This window comes from Sinohyriopsis cumingii, chromosome 9 (genome assembly GCF_028554795.1).
Source record: "Sinohyriopsis cumingii isolate HCF-2022 chromosome 9, ASM2855479v2, whole genome shotgun sequence".
Taxonomy (NCBI): domain Eukaryota; kingdom Metazoa; phylum Mollusca; class Bivalvia; order Unionida; family Unionidae; genus Sinohyriopsis; species Sinohyriopsis cumingii.
In genome coordinates, this window is record NC_142969.1 from 117,879,423 (window position 1) to 117,903,328 (window position 23,906).

General features: G+C 34.5%; 2 protein-coding genes across 3 annotated transcripts in view; one reads left to right on the top strand and one right to left on the bottom strand.

Annotated features, from left to right (window-relative positions):
* The window catches only part of LOC149792540 (ubiquitin carboxyl-terminal hydrolase 44-like), a 109,070-nt gene extending 97,545 nt beyond the window's left edge, over positions 1 to 11,525 (bottom strand). The window contains exons 1-2 of one of the 2 annotated variants that reach the window (XM_089971186.1): positions 11,429 to 11,525; positions 4,623 to 4,739 (exon numbers count right to left, since the gene is read on the bottom strand). In XM_089971186.1, the coding sequence (XP_089827312.1) occupies positions 4,623 to 4,730 (108 nt within the window). In that variant the 5' untranslated portion in view covers positions 4,731 to 4,739; positions 11,429 to 11,525. Of the gene's footprint in view, positions 1 to 4,622; positions 4,740 to 11,415 lie in introns of both variants that reach the window. The other variant, XM_089971185.1, reaches the window with a different exon arrangement.
* Positions 11,526 to 11,736: 211 nt separating this feature from the next.
* The window catches only part of LOC149792541 (inactive phospholipase C-like protein 2), a 282,771-nt gene continuing 270,601 nt past the window's right edge, over positions 11,737 to 23,906 (top strand). Inside the window, exon 1 of the mRNA XM_089971189.1 lies at positions 11,737 to 12,033. Within this exon, the coding sequence (XP_089827315.1) occupies positions 11,772 to 12,033 (262 nt within the window). The 5' untranslated portion in view covers positions 11,737 to 11,771. The remainder of the gene's footprint in view (positions 12,034 to 23,906) is intronic.

Here is a 23,906-nt window from a genome sequence, read left to right on the forward strand (position 1 = left end):
CAGCGGCAACCATTAGCAGCATTTGAACCTGTCTCTATGAATTTAGTACGTACAATTGTGATGAAAAGTGCTCCAAAGTCATATGAACTTAATCCAATTCCAACATCACTGCTGGAGTGCTTCGATCCAGTATTGCCTTCACTAACTGATGTTATCAATATCTTTCTCTCATCCAGGGAATTCCCATCATTTTTCAAAACTGCCATTGTAAAGCCTCTGCTGAAGAAACCAACACTCAACCATAATGATTTAAAAATTACCAACCATATTCTAATCTCCCATTCATACAAAAAAATCTTAGAAAAGGTTGTCTATCCCAGCTTGTATCTCATCTGAATTCAAACAGTCTTTTTTTTAGCAATGTACAATCTGCATATTGCCCCTGCCACAGTATTGAAACTATTCTTCTAAAGGTAGTTAATGACATTCTCTCTGCTTTGTTCCATAGAGGTCTGTTATTGGACCTGTTCTCGTCATTCTATACACTCAGCCGCTCTCAAGTGTCATAGATCATCATCCAGTGTTTCACCATTTGTAAGCTGACGACACCCAAATATACAAATCTAGCCACCCAACTGAAGTTGATGCTACCATCCAAGGTGTACAGAGGTGCATTTCTGATTTGAAATCATGGATGACATGTAATAAGCTGCAGATGAATGATGATAAAACTGAGGCCATTCTGATCACAACCCAAAGACTTTCTCAGTCACATCCTTTACCTCAAACAATAAATATCAGCAACACCAACATTAACTTCACAGTCAGTACAAAACCTAGGTATCACTCTGGACAGTATTCTCACATTGCACCAACATGTCATGAACATATGCAAGGCTGCATATGTTGAGCTGAGATGCATCAGTTCCATTCGCAAATATCTTTCACTTGATGTCACTAAAATACTTGTGTGTTCATTAGTACTTTCAAGACTAGACTATTGTAACTCAATTCTGTCTGGTTCATCTCAATATCTATTTCAGAAACTTCAAAGAATTCAAAACAGCTGCTCGGATCATACTTAGAGTACCACAATCACAGCATACATCCCCACTGCTCTGTACCCTACACTGGCCATCCATTCGATCCAGAGTCAAATGCAAAATTTGTTCTCTGTGCTATGTTTCAGTGATGGACACAAGGTTAACATACCTATCCGACCTCACCCATGTGTACACAAATGCAAGTACTTACGCTCCTTTTCTAACAATCATATACTCATTATTCCCACTACAAAAATGAAGTCATATGGACAACGTTCTTTTGCATACCAGGGCACTGCAATGTGGAATGAATTGCCCACTGAACTTAGACACAAAGACACAGTGATCGCATTCAAGAGCGCTCTTAAAACTCACTTATTTGGACTGCAAGAGCAAACTTAAAGACCTAATAATGTTTCCTACCTTAATTATTTTCAGTATGTTTTTTTATGTTTTCTAATTGCATGGTGTTTGTTATTTGTAATAATATCATTATATATGTGTTGTCTGATGTTGTAAAGCACTAAGAGCTTCTAAAGATTAGGCACTATATAAAGTCCCCATTATTATTATTATACCACTAATGTGGCAGTTTATAGTGATGTCTAGCACTGGGGCATCATGCAGCTGACATTTAGCATCATGTCCCATCCTGTCCTATTATTCTGACACCAGGTCGATCAGTCCTAACTCTAACCTCTTAATGCTGAGCACCTAGTGAGGTAGCTGTTAGTACCCATTTTATAAGTCTTTGCTATGACTTGGCCAGGGTTTGAACCCCGACTTCAAATCTGAGGGATACGCTCTAACCACTAGGCCACCGGAGCGGAAGAGTTGAAATTAAGCTTGTAGCTCAGTTTTCTGTAGCTCTTAATCGTGGCCTGCCTTGGAAATATTTTTCTTGGCACCATGAAATGTTTTTATTTCATTTCAAAGCTCAAGAATAATTATTAATAAATATAACAAGTTCAATGTATGAAAAGCAAGAATGAATAAGAATGTTTCTTTCTAACTGATAATACAAAATTCTGCAAAGTCTCTATTAACAATGTCACTGACACTTCATCAATATCTGCCTAAATTTTTTCCACACCATTTCTTAAATGCCTTCCTGAACTCAAAATTTTCAACATTGGCCCATCAATATAAATTTCATTAAATTTTTCTGAGTAGATATACCCACAGAATTTTGTAAGTTTGTTTTGATCAGATTCTGGCGACTGAACCCCCTCTCAAGGTGTGCAGTAGAAATAGGGACAACAAGTAACCTGGTAGCTGCCTCAGATGCAGCTGGATATAAATCTTTGTTTTTCAGAACTAGATTAGCCATATTATTTGTGCTTGATACAGACTTGTTTTATAAAGTACATTTTAAATTTTTCATTGATATAAGTGACTCTGGCCCTTTACAGTCAACGACTGGCATCCTTGTAGTGGCATCATGTATTACTCAGTTAAGTTTAGACCACAAAAACGCATCATCTAAGTAAATAATTCCTAAAACACTAAGCAGTCTCAAGTGCGCCTCACACTCACAGTTTGCAATAAACATAAATTAACAACATGTGGAAATGAAACAGAATCTTTTCGTTGACTGTTCAACAATAGAGTATATCCCTGGTCATTCCTTATTTACAACTGATCACATTTAATTGCTTCTTAAAGCCAACTGACAGCTTGCAGTTAGCTCCAATAATGTTAGAATAACGTCTTATTCATCATTCACCAACACCATCCACTGACTGCCGCAGATAGTAAAAACAGGTATTAAGCGGCTCAAGTCACTTGTATCTATGAAAAATTAAAAATTTACTTTATAAAAATGTGTCGCCTGTAACTTTTGCCTGACAGTAAAAACTAGCGCTAGTTTCAAAATTCTTTGAGGCTTCAAGGGTCATACTACACTAAGAGTCATTTTTTAAAAAGGATTTTGGAAAGACTTATTTCTAAAAGTTTTCAAGAAGTAATTTTTCTTATGGAAACTGAACAATCTCTTCATAAATTACTCTGTATATTACATTGATTATAATTCCATAGATAGTTTTAACATTACAAGAAAAATATGCTTTCCATCTGGATATAAAGGAAGCGAGTTTGTTGCTAGTGGAGGCAACATGGAAGCAATTTTAATACAGCACATCATAGGAAACTTTTCTACCAAGTTTTAACAAAACTGGTTCAGCCATTCTAGAGAAGAAAAAAAACCTAAAATGAAAAAGATTATCCACATCCTTTTTATGGAAGCCACATCATGGTGTGCCACATCCTTTTCATGGAAGCCACATCATTGAGTGCCATATAGGACATCATTTTTATAAAGCATATCATAAGAGACATTCTGACTACTTTGATCAAAATCGTCTAGAAAAGTTGAAAACTGATTTTCCACATCCTTCCTAAGAAGGTAATTTTTATGGAATATATCCAAAGACACCTTCCAACTAAGTATAATTAAAATTAGCTCAGTCATTTTTGGGGAATAAAATAAAAATGGGTTTTACATATGGTCACTATGAAAATCACCCCATTGCAAGGGCAGACACTCTAAATGAAAGTTTGAAAGAGCATGTCATAAGAACGATTCCTACTAGTTTGATAACATTTGGCTCAATTGTTCAATAGAAGAAGTTGAAAATATATTTTCCATATGGAGCAGATAAAAACAGGGTTTTCAATATGGTTGTTACGGAAGCGACATCCTTGTCAAATTTTGATACTGCATGTCCTAAGGGACATCCTTACCAAGTCTGTCCTTGAAAATCTGAAAACAGATTTTGCACAAGGTTGCTATAATGTTATGAGGGCCAACCAAAATTTTGACAGAGTATGTCCTTAGAAACATCTGTACCATGTCTGCTCAAAACTTGCTCAGCTGTTCTGGAGAAGTATAAAACAGGTTTTCTATCTGGTAGCAATGGAAACTAAACTGTTATTTTGTGAGCCACCCAAGACATAATTTTGGTAGAGCATACAATAATGAACATTCCAGGCAATGTTTTGTGAGCCACCCGACATACTTTTGGCAGGGCATACAATAATGAACATTCCTGCAATGCATTGTGAGCCACCCAAGACATAATTTTAGCAGAGCATACAATAATGAACATTCCTGCAATGCTCTGTGAGCCACCCCCGACATAATTCTGGCAGAGCATACAATACTAAACATTCCTGCAATGCTTTGTGAGCAACCCCAGACATAACTTTGGCAGAGCATACAATAATGAACATTCCTGCAATGCTTTATCAAGATCAGATCAGATCAGTGGTTTCTGTGAAGAATTTAAAAAATAGTAACTATGGATGGGCAGACAGATAACTGATCCTCAGTCATGCAGCATGTATATGCTCAAATAACCTTTGGCCAAGTGTGGTAATAATAATAGTAATAATAATAATAATAATAATAATAAACAATTGTACAATTATTAATCATATTAAACCACTGAAGATAAATACCTCGGACACCTGGGTGAAACAAAAAACTACATACCATACCATTGTTTTCTTCTCTTTGTATTTGTGACAAGGAAATTACTCAATTATGGTTCAGTTTTCAACCAGACTTGTTAGTATTCGAGTCTTGAAAGGGGGAGGGGGGGCAATATAAGTATAATATTTTTTATATCTATAACTTACCCATGCACTCTCTGTTGTACCACACACATAGCAGAGCCATTTCTGTGGATTTAGAATGGACGTGTTCCAGGCCGGCCGGATCTTGGACACATGCTTGCAGTGATCCATAACAATAGTCTGTAAAATTTGAACATGAAGCTCACTATACGCATACATGTGGGAAAAATGGGTCAATACAAATTGGTCAACACAAGATCAATCATCTGGTTGACATAAGTCTAATAGCCAAATGCAAGACTAAATTTCTTCCAATGCTTTTGACTGCATGTTATGAAAACAACTACTGCAAGGTTTCTCCAACTTTTCTATCTTCATTTTGTTACAAATCTAGGGTCTTGAACTACGTAACAGAAAAATAGCTAAAACCAACAAATAATTTATTTCCTTAGAATACAAAGTGAAAATTTAAAAGGAGCTTATCGCATTGTGAATTAAATCCCAGATAGATGTCATCCTAAAAGTTCTACCACAAGTCCAAAAGTATAGTGTTCCAAATGAATTCCAGTTGTGTTCCACATGATTTCCAATCTGGAATGTGCTGATGTACCAATAGCCTGGAATGTGTTAATATGCTAATGGTCTTTATGTCTCACAGTGATATAACTCTAGAGTGTCTTTAAACGAATTCATAATAATATCAAAACAGTGATTTATTTCAAATTTAAATGAACACTTTGTAATTCCAATGAATAATGTATATAAATCCTATCATATTAACTGATTACAACAAAAATATTAATTCCACTACAGATGTTAAGATAGGAATAATTAATTCTCATTATTAAACCTTTATATAAAAGCACAATAAGAGGTCCCGGATGAGGGTAAAATATTATTTCCAGAACATTAATAGTTGTAAACTAAGTCAATACAATTTTGGTAAAGAATGACAAACATGAGGTACACCAGGAATCTCCCAGGGCAGAACCAATGTCTCTGAATTCATATCCAAGTAAACATGTTTTAAAAAAATGACATTAGTCAGGCAGGCCTATACTCCTATCCTCAATTACAGACAAAGGTCAATCACACAATACAAATGAAACATACATAATTTATTTGTCTAGTAACGATCGCACCCAAGCCAGGATGTGTTGTGTATACTTTTAGTGGTGAACTGACATTATTTACTCAGATATGAAAACGCTTTCTCCAAAATTGGTTCAAATTAAGCTGAGCAGTCTTTGAGAAGTCCTTTAAATGTTTCTTTATTTCTACTCATGGCAGACATATCTGACAAATTCTTCTTCTTCTTATTATTATTATTATTGTTATGATTATTATTATTCATTTAGGACATTCATTACTTTTGGACTTGTGATAGGACATTTAGGATTATTTGAGGTTTAATTCAAAACACTTTAATTTTCACTTTGTAAAGTAGAGAAATAAACTGTTGATTTTACTTTGTTTTCACTTCTTTACTGTACTTAATTTAGAACCTACAGTCATATCAGGATCAATGTGTACAGATTTAAAAGGAATTTGTGTTTTGATGCTTTCTGTCAAGTTTGGCTGAATTCTATTTAATAGTTTTTGAAAAGTTATTTCAAGGCTTTTCTATTTTAGCTAAGGCAGCCATGGATCTGCATCATCTTATTATTATTATATGCTACAACATTTCCTGTAAAATTTGGTCGAGTTCTGAAAGAGTTTATGAGAGGAAATTATATAAATGTTTATCTCAGTTATGCTAGCCATACTTGAGACCGCTCCAGTGGCCTAAGTGGTAGAGTATCTGCCTTGGTTGTGGGAGGCTGCATGTTTGAACCCTGGCCGAGTCATACCAAAGACTTATAAAAATGGTACTGGTGCTCAGCATTAAGAAGTCAGTGGTCGGACTGGTTCGCCTGGTGATAGGATAACGTGACTGGGTGGGACATGACGCTACATGTCAGCAACATGATGCCCCAGTACTAGACATCACCATAAACTGCTACACTGCAGACATCATACTGACATGATTGGAAAATTGTTATTGCTACATTAAAAATCCAAATCACACACGCACATAATAGCTGTACTTGATTGTGGATCAGCAACTTTGTAACAATTTTTAATGCTCTGCATGCCAGGATGCTGTCTAAATTCTGTTTGGCAGTTTTGAAAAAACATCATTTGAATTGTATTTTTATATTTTTAGTAACACTGGCCATATTAGATGGTGGACTGCCATCAGTTGTACATATATGAAAGCCCCCCCCCCCATGCCAGGGTACTTTTTAAAGTGGTAGAAAGTTACCATTAGTAACACCTAAAGCTTATGCTCTTTATTATTTAGAAAGTCACCATTTGTAAAACCTGAAGCATTGGCTCTTTACTGTGTAAATAGTTACCATTTTAACACACAAAACAGGTCTATGTTTACTGGAACTGACTGCAAATTGCAATGTTTGCACTGAATGGACAATTTCAGATTTGGTTCATATAAATGACATGCTGATTATTATTCATTAACCCTCTTAAGAAGGTACAACTAACATGAGATAGGAATGCACTAAAATTGAACCTTTTAGAAAAATTATATTTTCCGCAAATAGTTTCTGACATTTTTTGATAGTTACATCAAAAGCTGCTGACTGGTTATAGAATTATTTTAAAAAAGCACATTCTAAAGAGCTTGTAAATACAGATCCCATCCTGCAATTAATTTAATCATAGGAATTTAAAAATTTTAATTATAATTTATGCCAGGAATTTAAAAGATGCATAAAGTAGTAGAAATACAAAACTAAATGGAAAACTTCTTATGCAGTCTTTAAATAAATAAATAAATAAATTAAATAATTTATTAATTATAATGATAATATTATTAATATTATTGGTGAGAATTGTACACAATCACGCCTTTGATTTCCGTTCAAATCATTGCAGCTTGCATATATTGTTTGCTAAGATAAGATGAAGAAAAAACCCAGACTTTATGAAGGATTTTATTTCTGCAATTGTTTTGGGTGGGCAACATAAGAAACAGGGATTTATAGAACAATAGAAATCCATACATGCGACAGAACATACAAATCAACTAAGGACAATAGAGGTTCACAAAATTTGGTCAGCAGTTTTGATGTCAAAGAGGGAAGATTTTTTAATGAGAATGGTGAATTTTTCACTGCAGCACATGCCTTTGATTTTCTTATCCCAATCAGGACCACAAACAAGAGAAAAAGTTTTGCTATAAAGTTGGCAAACAGCGTTTCAGCATGTATATCTTTATTTATATTTGATTTAGATTCCACAAACACAGATTTCAGTGATTGCATATTAATATCATTTCATGAGTACTACTTGATTAAATTTGAGATCTGTCAGACTCCAATAAAAGTCCATGTTCTGGTGACCACAGGAATTCCCTGTCAACTTGCTTTTAGCAGCCTGTATTAGTTGCATTTATGTGTTATGGAGAGAGTTCATTTTAGCAGCCTGTCCAAGTTGCATCATGTGTTACGGAGAGTTCTTTTTAGCAGCCTGTCTGAATTGCATTATGTGTTATGGAAAAAGTTCTTTTTAGCAGCCTGTCCAAGTTGCATTATGTGTTAGGGAGAGTTCTTTTTTGCAGCCTGTCTGAGTAGCATTATGTGTTATGGAACGAGTTCTTTTTAGCAGCCTGTATGAGTTGCATTATCAGGGTGTTCTACTCATGATGTAACTCTTAGAAATATGGAAGCAGTAATACGATTGGTTAATCAAAAGGTAAAAAAACATGACCTTGTATAGTTGCTGACCTGATCTCATAGTCTGATCATTTGAATCTTATGATTGTGTAGCTAGAAGCAGGAATTGCTCATGATCATGTTGGTCTGTTTTCATCATTAGTTTTTCTCTCGTAAATAGATGTTATTTTGATAATGGGTCTTATGACTCTATTATGAGCAAATCCCTGACTTGCTCTATACTTGTGACAGTTACTACCATATTTCCATATTTGCAGGCCTACAAGTCCATACTTTAAGACCAGAAATATATATATATATATATATATATATATATATATATATATATATATATATATATATATATATATATATATGGATTAGGTCATTCAAATCACTTTATCATATGTCATGTAATTATTAAGAAAAAAAAGTAGAAAAATAATCTTCAATTTGTGAAACAGAGTGTGTACGAAAAAACATAGTACCCAGCATTGACAAAGATTTTAAAATATTTACATTATCATCACCATTTAGTTCACATACATCAGATGCAATTGTGCTAAAGCACCATGCACTAGAAATATAGACTGCTCCGATGGCCTAAGTGGTTAAAGCGCCCACCTCAGGTGCGGGAGGTCATGGGCTCAAACCCTGACAGAGTCATACCAAAGACGTATAAAAATGGTACTCGCAGCTGCCTCTCTTGGCAGTCAGCATTAAGAGGGTAGTGTTAGGATTGGCTAGCCTGTTGTCAGGATAATGCGACTGGGTGAGATATGATGCTATATGTCTATGGCAAAATGCCCCTGTGCTAGACATCACTATGAACTGCCACATTGCTGATACTGTAGCAATATGACTGAATTTAAAAAAAAGCTATGTTAGAAATCCAAATCACACCACCCCCACTAGTAGTATACATTGTTTAATCTTGATTACATATATGTGCATTAGAATATATGTTAGAAATAGGCAGTCCATTGCATTTTTCTTCTAGCACCTCAGGATGAAAAAAATATATGCCCTAATAGGAGTGAGGATTCAGGACAATTGTGATCTGTATTGTTAAGTTACCTGACAATTGTGATCTTTTTCATGTAAAAGGGCTATACCATATTCCATTATCAAGTAAACAATTCCTTTGAGTTTCAGCTACAATTTTCCAGTGAACCAAGAACATCGCATTGCCCTGTTATTTAAATGCTAATGAAATATGCTACAGCTGTGGTAAGGTCATCCATGCTAAAAAAAACTGTTTGAGTGAAAAATTCAGCAGACTGGATCAAATTAGTGAGGTTAGGAATAGGGAAATGAGGCTACTGATAGGGTAATCTGAATACAGTACCGTGCAAAGAAAGGAAATGCCAGGTGCTTATTCATGTAAGTTTAACCTGGCTCCAGGAAGTGTATGCGTATTTTCTCATAAAAGATAATCTTATTTGTTGGGAAAAGAGAGGTCGTTGTACTTGCAAAGAAAATTACATAGCAAGCTAAATGTTCATTCTTGGGATATAACCTAATGGAGTCTATATGGATATAAATATTGTGAATATTCAAACTTTGAAACTGAAAGTATGGTGTGTATTTTATTAGTTTCCATTTATTATTTAATTTATTACTGTTTTCTCTCTTTGACAAAAGCTTCAGCTAAACAGTGGCAGTAAGATACAAAATAGCATTAATAAAGGCTGAAATAGCTCTCTTGTCCTCTCACATCCAGGCATATTTTATTTTGATCATGAGGTGCAAGAAGAAAAATGCAATGGAATACACATGCCTCCCTCTTTTCAAAATGAAACGATGGGGAAATCATTTTAGCATCAATGATGCAATATCCCTATTGCTGGTAATCAGAAATGGTAAGGAGTGATTCCATTAATATTCATGAAATTGGAAGTAAGTGTAGTTTCATTCAACAAAGTATTGTGAAGTTTATGGTATCTGAACCAAGTAAATTTTTTGGTCACTTTCATTAAATGTGGCTAAAATTAAATAATACTGCAGTGGCAGGACCTTGACTGCCTATTTGTCCACAGGACTTTCTATCACTGATTTTAACTGAGAAAATCCAAACGATAGGGTAGCCTGTGTACAAACAACAGATGCTACAGAGTATGGTTTATCCAAAGGAAGTACCAACAATGTCATTCAATAACTTATAATATTTAACTGCATGTTAGCAATCCATTTAATTACTGTACCAGCATTGCTTATTTCTGCATTCATTTAACTTTCAAACAGTCAAAGCTATCGGTTTCTTTATACACGAATGCATTTAAATCAACAGTTAAATGATTTTCAATTAAATTTTCAATCCTTCTGTAATTAGCTCAATATTTCATTGACTTAGTCTCAGACTTTAAAATTTAACTCATATTTAACTCAAGTAGCAAAAATATAAATTTTCATTATGGAGGGTAATGTTGATTTTTGTTTGGTATTAATATTAGCAAAATATTAAATCTTAATATAAAGCAGGTAGGGTAGAAGGGACAAAATGTTTTCCACCAGATTACTCTTACAACTAATGTCAACCTGTCACCTACATAAGCAATGCAATGTTTTTAGCCTGTGGGCAAATTCACCCTAACTCTTTTGAGCTTGTTGCTCAGCCGACCACTGGAGACCTCGTCTGCTACTTTGCAAGTGAAAAAAGAACATGTCATCTCGTGCAGTTTTCGAGTTTCCAACCCAAATACATGTATATACTGTATATGCTCAATAGTTATCTCCCTTTGCTACATTGAGAATTTGCCACACAGTTGCTGAAATAAATGGTCGTCAACACATGTGAATTAGTTTTATGAATACACGTTTTCTTCATTTTTTTAAAAAAATTTTTTTTGGTTCTGTTTAGTTTGCCTGGGCGCCAGTTGATTTCAGTGTATTGTGGAACTTGCACTGATTTAGCGCACCAGTATCCAAATCAGTACATATGATCTAGCATATATAGAATGTTGAATGCATACGCTAATACAAAACACCAAAAAAGCTTATTGTTTACGAAACATATGACTCAAACGATGATTAGCTATCGAAACAAAGAAATCCCCCAACCCCAACCCCTGCAAAAATCATCTGCGTATTCGAAAGACACGCATACTATTGTGACATTCATTATATTAATAAAATATTACCCATTAATATTACATTGATCTGGTATGAAATCTGTGAATCTTTTCCTACATGTTAACGAAGTGGTGTAACATGCCACCATGCCTGTCAAAATTTTCAAAAGTCTGCTACATACGGGGCCATTTTGAAAACATATCCCATAAGACTTGTCAGACTATCTCATTTCTTTCATCAAGGAATTTTAGTTACCTTCTCTGCAGATTTTACACCAGATTGGTTACCCAATTCTTTTTCAAATTAAATTTTTTATTTTATTAAGTGGTTAATATCAAGAGAGCAAAGGAATTTACTTAACAGTTTATATCTAAATAGCAACCTCTCTCCCCCAAAATTGGGCGATACCAACAAATGTGGAATCATGGCGGATGATGTGAAGGATGCACCATCCGACAAGGAAACTAACGATGAAAAAGAAGCTCAAAATGTGTTTGTCAATGGTGATTCGCTGGAACAAAATGGAGTACACGGAAATACCGATAAGGAGAATTCTGATACACTTTCAGCGGAGCCAACATTTCCGCGAAAGAGCAGTTTCATGAGTAAGGATGGATCAAGAAGACCGACAAGGAAAAAGACGGTTTCGTTCAGTAGCATGCCTACAGAAAGAAAAATCTCAACAGGTAGGTAGAAAATTTGAGAAACTATATTTAAGACAATGTCTGCTGCAACCATTTATTGTTTTAAGTTGATTCAGAGTTTGTCATATGTAAATCTTTGATTGAAATATTCCGAAACTGCACAGTACGTCCAACAATATAAAACGTCGATCCTGATATTTATGTTAGGGAAGGGTCGAAGTCTTATTGCATGAATAAGGGGTTATTCTACTCGTATTCTCCAGTCATTCGATCCCGAAACAAGAGGCCAGCTTTTCGTCTTAAAGTGCTTAAAGAAAAATGTTTCAGACAGGTCCAGGGCTGGTTATTTTATAAAAATCACAAGCCTAGACTCGAATTCCACAAGCTAATTTCCAAATTTCCAGGATTTCCATTTTTTTAACTGTTATTTGTCACAATAGCTGTACTTCAGATATGAATAAAGATGAAGAGCTTTGTTTATGGTCATGTCCTGCTTTATCCAGTTTCTCATTACACTTTTGATGTTGCTGATAGTTGCCTCTGAATATGTTTAACCAACATCGCATTACATTAGTATAAACATGAGCAAGGGACAGCTCAGTTATTATTCAGTAAACTTTAATCTGAAACATCTTGAACTTGAAGTTGAACAATGCAATAGTAATTAAATAATTTTACAAAATAAAAATACTCAGGTGTTTCTGCAAAAATCATTGTTTTGGTCTTTCCTTTTTTTCTCACCTCCACCAAATTACAGACAATTTGTAATCAGAGACTCAAGCATCACCATGGACCACTTTTGATACTTTAATTACATAGAATACCTACCATAAAAAAAAACAACCCTTCCAGCATTTGGCCTAAACTCTGCTGATTACAACAATAAAGTAATCAACATCTTGTTGTGTATACATGTTAGCCTTTATCTTGTTACTTGGCCTTGGCTATGCATCATTGCACCAGTTGCAAGGACTCCTGGAACAATTCCTTTATGCAGCAGACTATTTTTGTAATGCACATAAATACCCCAAATGGTATTTTGACCTGTTAAAACAAGGTGAACGCTAATGATAGGTACCCCATTCATTTGTCACATGATTTGCTATGTATAAAACGATAACAGCTTTTGATAGAAGTACAGTATAAGTAGACAGTCTTCATGAATGTAGGAGGAAACATGGGGATAAATATTAATAAGTTACTAGTCTTTCAATCTTGAAAATAAATTTTGGCATTTACTCAGTGCGATTAAAATTTTCTCTCATGTAAATTCATTTTTTTGTGGACAAACCCAACAGGTACCTCTCTTGGAAAACAGGATGGACCCAATCTAAATTAGAGAGGCCCAGCTCGGTTATTTTTTAGCACAGTTTTTCATAGTTGGCAGTGTCAGTAAGGACTGTCGAATATGTGAGATGTTCTGGAAAAAATGATTGTGGACAACCAAGAGAAAAAAGTACATGTTTATTGAAGGACAAAAAAAGTACATGTATATTGAAGGATGAACATTCCTCAGATCACAGTTGTGACTTGACTAGTCTTATTCCAGTTATTGATTAAAATCAATCAAAAGTTGGTTGAGCAAACCAATAAGATAATCGAATGTGAAATTCCATAATAGATTGTGTATAAAAAGAGACTACTTCCTTTAGTTGCATGCAAAACACGAAGGTTAGTAAATCTCCTGTGTAAATGGTAAGCTAAATAGGGCTTCCAATCCACTAAAGTTGATATGAATTATTTATTCCCTTCACAACTTAAAAATATAAAACCATACCATATTCCATAGACCTTTCATAATTAGGAACATATAATCAAGATTACATGATTAAGCTGTCAATTTTAACAAGTTTGATCATTTGTTTCAGTTTAAATATAAACAATCCTTTGTAGTATTTGTAAATAATGACAAACAAGAAAACCAGGTCTTTCTGTACTATAAATTGTAGAAACATCACATATGAATGAAACGATTTTTGGTGATTGCAACATTATTTCAGTTACATAAGACTGATCAGCCATAAAAAGTTGCTTTCATTTAACAAGGCTGTAGAACAAAGATAACAGTAGAAAAAATGTAATATTTTTGCCAGGTTAAAGTATGCATGTCATTAAAAGAGATTACTCCTGTACATTTATTAACATTTTGGACTCTTGAGCAAAGATATAACTATTACAAACAAAAATTAAAACTTGTTCTTAGTAACCAAATACAATGGATTATCAGTTGGTTAAGTGGAACTGATTATTGATTCTGAAATTCTGACTGATTCCCATCATTTGCTTTGACCCTGGATCATATATATAATACTTTAGAAAAGATTTATGTATTACATAATAGGATCCATTATCAGAGTGGGTCTTGGCAGTGATAATTGTTAACATTATTATCCCAAGCTCCTTCCCTTACAGGGTACCACAGTAATTAGATTCTACATGTATACATGGAGCAGCTTGGTTGGATTCACACAGGTGTTTTTTTCCCCATACTTTTACTCATGTTAGTAACAGTATATAACAATATGTAACAATGTCTGATTACATACTGTCATCTTACTTTATTCCATTTAAAACTATACACAACTCTAGCCAAAAGTGATATTCTTTTTGTCCTCTAAACAAAGCATAATAGGCCATCTTATCTGATAGAATGAGCATGATGCATAGACAGAAAATGCTCCATGTCATATGGTCAGTCATGCTTTGCAAGAAGAGATGACAACTGTTTTGTAGTAACGACTGTGATTTCTTGTTTCTTTAACAACTACGGGATCACTTCATAGCTTCAACAAATATCTGTTGAATTTTGTAACACGGTATGATTTTTAAAAATATTTTTTAATCAGGCTATTGTTTAATTTTTTGGGGTCATCTGGGTCATTTAGTTTTGGTCAAGAAACCATTTTGTGTTCAGATTTAAGAATAGAAACAGTAAGAAACAATACAGATATCACATGTATTAAAATACTTGAATATATACATAGATAATACTTGAATTAAATACTTCACACTGAATGGAGATCTAATTGGACTGTCCTTGGTAGAATGAATGATAACATGGATGTGACAGACACTCATTGCATGTTTGATCTTGTGACTTTGATCAAGGTAAAATTGGTTGGTCTGGGTTCATTTCACACTTGTGATGTTAGGTGATTAACCGGTTAACTTAAGTGACCACAAATCGTTGATTAATTATCTCGGCTTAGACAACAGAATGCATTTGATTTCACTATTATGAATCTTAAACCATGGATGCTTGATTAGCTAGTGTTTCCATTTGATTTCACTATTGTGAATCTTAAACCATGGATGCTGGATTAGCTTGTGTTTCCATTTGATTTCACTATTATGAATCTTAAACCATAGATGCTGGATTAGCTAGTGTTTCCATTTAATTTCACTATTATGAATCTTAAACCATGGATGCTGGATTAGCTAGTGTTTCCATTTGACATTTACTAGTGTTTCCATTTGACCTTGCATGTCAGATCAGTACTCACTTGGCATCATTTGGGTTTAATTAAGCAGAGTGGAAAAATATACTTTATCTCATCATAGATCATTGTCTCCCTCCCTCTCTCCTAATTAGATCTATTTATACTGAAATTATACATGTTAGTTTGTTCATAATACCATTGTATCTATAATTGTACAAGTCTTGAATAAATTCTTAGAATAATTTTATATATATATATATATATATATATATATATATATATATATATATATATATATATATATATATATATATATAAAAGTACCAAAGAGGACATGTGAAATATTGAATGAAACAAGTAATCAATGATAATAAATTAATTTTCTCTTCTTTTAGGCTTATAAATTTTGGATAGAGATTTGAAGGTCTGTGTGAAGAATAAAACAGCAGGAAAATCTGTTGAATGATATCTTGCCTTTATAGTTCACAATCTCAATGCTTGTCATAGCCAGTTTAGCAAGAAAAGTAGGTAATTACGACCACAATTTACTTTTTATTGCACTTCCGCTTGATAACATGAGAAAATAAGATCAATCTCTTTGGAGCATGAATCATTTTGCTTCAAAACTGCAATTTTGAATGTTTCTGCCACCCCCCCCCCATGCATGTACAAGTGAAAAGGGGACATATTATCACTAAAAATATATTCTTGTCTTGGAAGTTTATCTTTTTTCTTTCCAGTCTTTATTATATTATAATTCTGTTTTTTTATCACAGTGTGAATGATGGTGCATTGTTGTTTGGCACACCATTCTGTTTGCATGTACATTGTGTCCAGAACACCATTCTGTTATTTATTATTGTAAAACTTTCTTTGTGAAGTTAAGAAACAAGAAAGTATATTTTTTTACGTCAAGAAATAATAGTGGCACCTAAAGGCCTGTATGGGTTAGGGTTTGGAATAAAAAATATACTTCTTTGAGCTATTGTGATTAATTAATATACGCTAACGACGCATTATCTCTGCCCACTTCGTATTGATTTCATTAATGCTTGATATTATTGGCTGATAAGGTGCAAATAGAAGTCTAACAAGTGTCAGTCACTGGCAGATACAGTGTATTGGTTATGGACTGCCCCAGTCCAGTAGGAAATTAGATCAGAGGCTAATCCAAGGTGATTAAAACTGGTGCTCTGTCTTAAATCAGTGTGTGTCATAAAAACACAGGTTTGAATGTCTATACTTCAGAAATAGTAATTGGAAAGATCCAACATGTAACCACTGGCCATGGCCAACTTGCACTAGCGCTCATTCTTTTTCTTGTCACTGCCATCATCATGGTGACTTTAAAAACTTTGAAGAAAAATTGTTTTTGCTAGGAGTCATACATCGTAAATTGAGCATTTTTATTACATACATCATTTTTAATGCGTGAATTATTATTCCTGTTTACAATTAGCTCTATTTATGTTTCTGTTGGCATCTTCTTGGTCATGTTTTTGCCATAACCTTGTATTAGGTTACTCCCTCAAAAGGGTGTTGGTGCAACAACTAATAGAGCTTCTGAATTACTGTATATGCTCTCTTATAAGTTGATTCCAAACTGTACAGACCCGAATCTGCTTTCACATACTGCACTGCCAGATTTGGGTCTGTACAGTTAGGAATAGTTATTAGAATAACAACATACACCCTGATCTGAAGGTGCATTATGCTATGGCATATCAGGATCTTTGTTGTTTGCAGTTTGCCTTGACCTCTAAGCAAGTACAGATGGTAATTTAATTCATTTTACAGCTTTTTTACCATACATACTTGTCTATAAGGTGGCTCCAACTGACTACAATATGCTCTTCAGCGGGACAAATACTCCAATTTTAAATACTTAATTTTCACATCGGGGCCCCGAGTGGCCAAGTGGTCTAAAGTGCTCTCCATTACGGATCACTGCCATCACCTCTGTCTGCATGGGTTCCAGTCTAGGATTCAGCCAATGTGGGTATGTGAGAAAGCTTGCCAGTAGCTTCTCGTGGGTCAGTGGTTCTTTCCGGCCGTTTTCCTGGTTTCTTCCTCCACCATTTATACTTGCCGCCATGTATAGCCTATCATGTGCTGAAAAATGGCATTAAACCCCACAACAACAACAACAACACTTTCACATCAAATTTGTTATGGATCAAACGTTTAGTAAACCAGCTTCTATAAAATAACATTTGGAAGAAAACTCGATTTTTCTTTCCAAATATTGCCAGAGCATTGCTGTCATTAACTTGTACCTCATATAATAGGATGGACAAATTAGATATTGAAGTGATGATTTCTTTATTATTTGGATAATAATTTACCTAAATTTATTACAACTGCATAATAGAAGCAGCATCAGCAGCAGCATCTCTCTGGTTAAGATGTACATGTATATAAAATGTGTCCATTTATCATGTACTCAAATCCATCAGGTAACAACTTCATATATTACATTGGGTATTTACAAATATTCTCATGTGAAACATTTTCTTCATATTTTATTTCAAGAGGTTAGTGACCATTTGCAGTTAGCACAAACAACAAAAAGATACATCCTTGGGGGCCCTGAGAACACTGCCAACTCACCTCTGTCTGCGTGGGTTCGAGTCTCAGATTCAGCCAATGTGGGTATGTGAGAAAGATTGCCAGTAGCTTCTCGTGGGTCAGTGGTTCTTTCCAGGGTTTTTCCCAGGTTCTTCCTCCACCATTAATACTGGCCGTCATGTATAGCCTATTGTGTGCTGAAAAATGGTGTTAAACCCGACAAGAACAACAACAACAGCAACAACAATACAGCCTTGTTTCATGTTCCATTAAATTGGTATAAAAACTTTATCAGGGTAGAAAATGTAACTCGTAGAACAAGGATGGAGAAACAAAATGTTATTTCTCTATTTAAAATTCATACAATATTTGAGAGCCAGCAACTGACAGGTTTGGTGCTGGAAGTAGCTACACCACACGTGTTCACAATATCTTGTGTTCAGCTTCTTCATTACCCTTTAATTTGTCAACTTCCTTGAAAAATTGTAATTCTCATGTAATCTAAAAACAGAACTATGTATGCACAATGTATTAATTTAGTACATTGGGTCTATTATGTATTAGTACATGTATGTGCATTCAAATATTGATATAGTCCAGTATTTATATTTTCTTGCATTATGTTCATTTGCAATATGTATGTAATTCTTTATGCACATCCTTGCTTTTGTGGTATTTTCTGTGGAATGCCAACTTGCTTAGGGTGACTATATATATATATATATATATATATATATATATATATATATATATATATATATATATATATATATATATATATATATATATATATATATAAACAACATAAAATGACTCCACAATGCACATCTTACTATTTAATTTACTGAAAGTATTATGACAGGGCAAGTTGTTGATCGTCAAGTAACTGGTCAGAGGGACACGTCACACGTAACAATGGGGTGATGAAAAAATTATAAACATTATTTTCCCAACCTGCAAGACAATTTTTACTGGTTAGAAATCCGAATGCACAAGTTTCTATGAAACATCTATAGTTTTATGTACTTGAAATGATAAGAAAAGTTATTTTAATTTTTTTATATGTAGATGAGTAATGTTACATTTTGGTCTGTTTGGAATGTTATTTTTTTGGAAGTGACAGGAGAAATTAATAATTATCAAACACATATTTTATGTCAAAACTGTGTTTATTATCACATTAGCACATGAACATGTATAATAAGCTGTTGTTGTTGTGTTGTTGCCATTTTTCAGTACATGATAGGCTATACATGGCAGCCAGTATTCATGGTGGAGGAAGAACCCTGGAAAACCACGGAAAGAACCACCGACCCACGAGAAGCTACTGGCAAGCTTTCTCACATACCCACGGCTGAATCCGAGACTCGAAACGCCAGACAGATGTGAGATGGCATTGATCTGTAAAGGAGAGCGCTTTAGACCACTCAGCCACTCGGTGCCCCTGTATAATAAGTAATATTTATGAGCAATTAAAGCCTGAAATGCTTTTGACAGCCTCTTTTCAACAAACACTAGCATCTGATAGTAGACTACACACAGCCCTCTGCAGACTGCCACAGACCCAGATCGGATGTCACATAATGTGCCTGCAGATCTGGGTCTGTGCAGGTTGTTAGTACTGATCAATAAAACAGACAACATTGACTTTGATCTGCATGCACATTATGCTAAGGCAGATCAGGAATTGTCATTTGCAGTTTGACTTGACCTATAAGCAGGTATATACAGTAATTATCATATCCTTGCTGATTTGGTCTGTGGACTCTAATTGATTGCATTTTAATGTTCTAATACAGTAACAAATCATAGAAATTAATATTCTGTTTGACCGCTTCAGTGGCCTAATGGTTAGAGCACTTGTTATGGATGTGGGAAGTCTGGGGTTTGAACCCTGGCTGAGACATACCAAAGACTTATAAGAAATGGTAATAACAGCTGCCTCTCTTGGCGCTGAGCATTAAGAGGTTAGTGTTAGGACTGGTCAGCTTTGTGTCAGGATAATGTGACTGGGTGGGACATGATGCTACATGTGTGTGGCATGATGTCCAGTGCTAGACATCACTATAAATGGCCCCACTGCAGACATTGTAGCAATATAACTGAAAAATTATTAAAGCTACATTAAAAATCCAAATGATACACACACACACACACACACACGGAGACAGACAGACAGGCACAAACACAAACAAACAGACAGGCACAAACACGCACCACACTCCATTGAATGTGACCTTTGCTAATTTTGTTCTCTGTTAGGAGGCTGCACCAGTCCTTCCTTTCAGTTAGGTGTATTTAGTGATTAACTCCTTTCATATTTTGTATTATATTCTTATTATTAATTTTTTTATTAGCTCTTTCCTAGCTGATTCTTTTGCTAATTTTCATCTCCAGTACTGAAAATAAGTGTTGTTGATTGTCATTGTCCAAAATAAAAGCATTGGTGACTTTACTATAATTAAAAAAACAGTTTGTGCTTGTTGTAATTCATTTAATGGAGTTAACTCACGAGAACATTTGAGATCATGCTGCATGAATTTTTGTTGTTGTTCTTTTTATTACCGAATATTCTGTTGCAGTAATGACATTAGGCAGAGTGTATGGGTGTGTGTGTGCAAAAGAAATATCCCTCCCTCCTGCCTTTGCATGTACATATTGTAAACTGGTTGAATTTTTAATAGCATTATCTCACCCATGTTATTTCATAGCTTTATCTTTTTTGTCTAAAAAAATCTCATCAATTTTGATATGAACACACCCTCCCCGGGAGTGGAGTATTGTCATTAAGACGCTGACCACTTATGGTGGCGCTCACCAGATAATATGTACTTTTGAGAGAGTGACGTATGTAAGGTGAAGTAGTTCGCATTTAAAACATGCACAGTGGAGAGAACGTTTGCATACCTCTATGCTACATTAATGTAATGTGGATGATATTTCTTTTGGATATTGTACTTTTGGAAATTTTACATGATTTAAGCACACTGCTAACTAAAATGACTTCTCCCTTGTGTTAAAAAATCAGTCTGAATTAGTCTAAAGTACACTATACATAGCAGCTATTAAAATAGGGAAAATGAATTTTGCCAGACTAGACAATACCAGCTTCTGAAAGTGCAATGAATGAATTACCAAATATATAAAATGTAAAAAAAGTTATCGGCTCTTTTTTATACAATTGACCTCTGAAGTTCAGGAAGTGAAAATGACCAAGTAGAGCTAGCACTTTTTTGAAAGGTGCACATTTGAAGTAAGGCCAAGCTGTATACTCTATAACCCATAGTACACCCATCAATCATACACCAAAATAAAGGGAATTAAAGGTTCTTTGCATTATACCTAAGATATACAAGGTCTTTTTTAAATAGCCAGTATAACCAGTGAGGAAAGCCGGGGACATTCTTTTTCTTTAAATTCCTAACCCTATGCAAAATGCGAAACTGTATAGCGCCACCTTAAAGAAAATAAAAAAATGTTTGCAATTATTTTTTTTTATTTTCATATAATTATGTATGATGTTCTGAATAAAATGGTACATTCATATTGCATTTAAGCATGAAAATAAGCTAATTATGATCATTTTTCTCTTGCTTACATAATTTGCCATGAGGTATATTTGTGTGAGTAGTGACCTTAATTATGGGTAAATTAGAAGACTTAGAATATAGGAATAGAGTCAACTTAAATTTAAAACTGTTGCAATAAGTGACAGAAATATATGGTGAAAATGTTTCTTTTCATTTATTTGCAATGAAATAAAAAAATAAATGAAGAGAAAGTGAATTCGCTTCTTCCATATTAAACAATAGGCAAATATTTTACACTTTGACCTTTGACCTTTATGAAGCTGATGAGTTACCTCCCTTTTCTAATTGTAAAATTCATTGTTGATATCTCAGAAATAATTCTGGCTAGTTTCATGTTCCTGTCATTCAGCATAACATTGGTTGCTATGTTTACAAAATGTAATGTGCATTCTTAAAATAGCTCACTTTTATCATGGGGGGGGGTAGGCTGGACTTATTAGAGACTCTGACTCTCATAAATACTGTTCTGTGTGGAAAAAGGCAGGAGAATTATTCATAAGGATTGTTTTGATGCTTGCGACTTAAATGTTTCAGCCATATAAACATAATTAAATCATAAAAAATAATACCTACATCTTCTTTATGGTGGCGCTCACCAGATAATATGTACTTTTGAGAGAGTGACGTATGTAAGGTGAAGTAGTTCGCATTTAAAACATGCACAGTGGAGAGAACGTTTGCATACCTCTATGCTACATTAATGTAATGTGGATGATATTTCTTTTGGATATTGTACTTTTGGAAATTTTACATGATTTAAGCACACTGCTAACTAAAATGACTTCTCCCTTGTGTTAAAAAATCAGTCTGAATTAGTCTAAAGTACACTATACATAGCAGCTATTAAAATAGGGAAAATGAATTTTGCCAGACTAGACAATACCAGCTTCTGAAAGTGCAATGAATGAATTACCAAATATATAAAATGTAAAAAAAGTTATCGGCTCTTTTTTATACAATTGACCTCTGAAGTTCAGGAAGTGAAAATGACCAAGTAGAGCTAGCACTTTTTTGAAAGGTGCACATTTGAAGTAAGGCCAAGCTGTATACTCTATAACCCATAGTACACCCATCAATCATACACCAAAATAAAGGGAATTAAAGGTTCTTTGCATTATACCTAAGATATACAAGGTCTTTTTTAAATAGCCAGTATAACCAGTGAGGAAAGCCGGGGACATTCTTTTTCTTTAAATTCCTAACCCTATGCAAAATGCGAAACTGTATAGCGCCACCTATGCACCTCACATGCACAGAACAGTTATTGTTTTCAAGAGATGCCATATTAATGGTTGTGTCAGTCATAATCTTACTTGTGAAAAATGACTTGTTCTTTGTTAAAATCACATTAATTTCTCCCTTCAGCAATATTTCATCCAGTGTTATATTTATCTGTCTTGTCTCCATTTTTATGCATAACTCCTGCCCTTCTTCAGTAATTAGTTCTGAAAAGGTTGCTTTATGGCAGGGGTCTCCAAGCCGTATCATGTGGCCTGCAAAATGATTGGCATCACAATGTGTTTGTGACCAGGCTCAGCAAGAGACTTCCCTTTTATGTTTCTCCTGTCCTAGACCAAGGAATATAGGTATTTGATGCTTTCAGCCTTTAGTGAAATTGGCTATTCACATGTGCCTTCCTTCCATTCCATCTACTATCCCAAGTTATGCAAAAAGCCCAGTTTCACTGCTCAGGTCATTCTCAGTGGCCTCAGTAATCATAGTTATTTGGGTCTTCTAGACCTGTTGATTGATTGACCTAGGTCTCTGCTTCTGAGGAGGGATATTGTTTCCCAATACCAGGGATTCCACCTCCATAACAACAACCAGATTCTCCACCATTTACCTGGGCTAATCTCTAATGCTTTATGGCCAGATTGAAATTTATTGATAATAAGATAAGTGAATAGCATATTGTATCCCCTTATCCCCATAAACATCTGCTTATAGACAGTGTTGTATATAATTTTACATACACCACCATCCCACCCTCTTGGAGGTTATCTCAATAGGCAGATTTTATGAGTTTTTTTCACACAGTTAGGCCTTCAGGTTTTCAATCCTATAGTCAAATTTTCACAGCAGTGTAGAAGTTTAAATTATAGTAATAAATGATAATACAACCACTCATGTATATACCCTCATATGCCATGTAAGATCCGGGCCGATCTCTGTATGACATTCAATATGGAAATCAAACTTAATGAACCATGCCAATTAACAATTAATTTATGAAATGTCCTGAATTTAAAACTTCAGTCCATCTGATAGGTGTTGTATTGTGGCTTAAAATATCATTTTAATTTTATAACCTGACTCT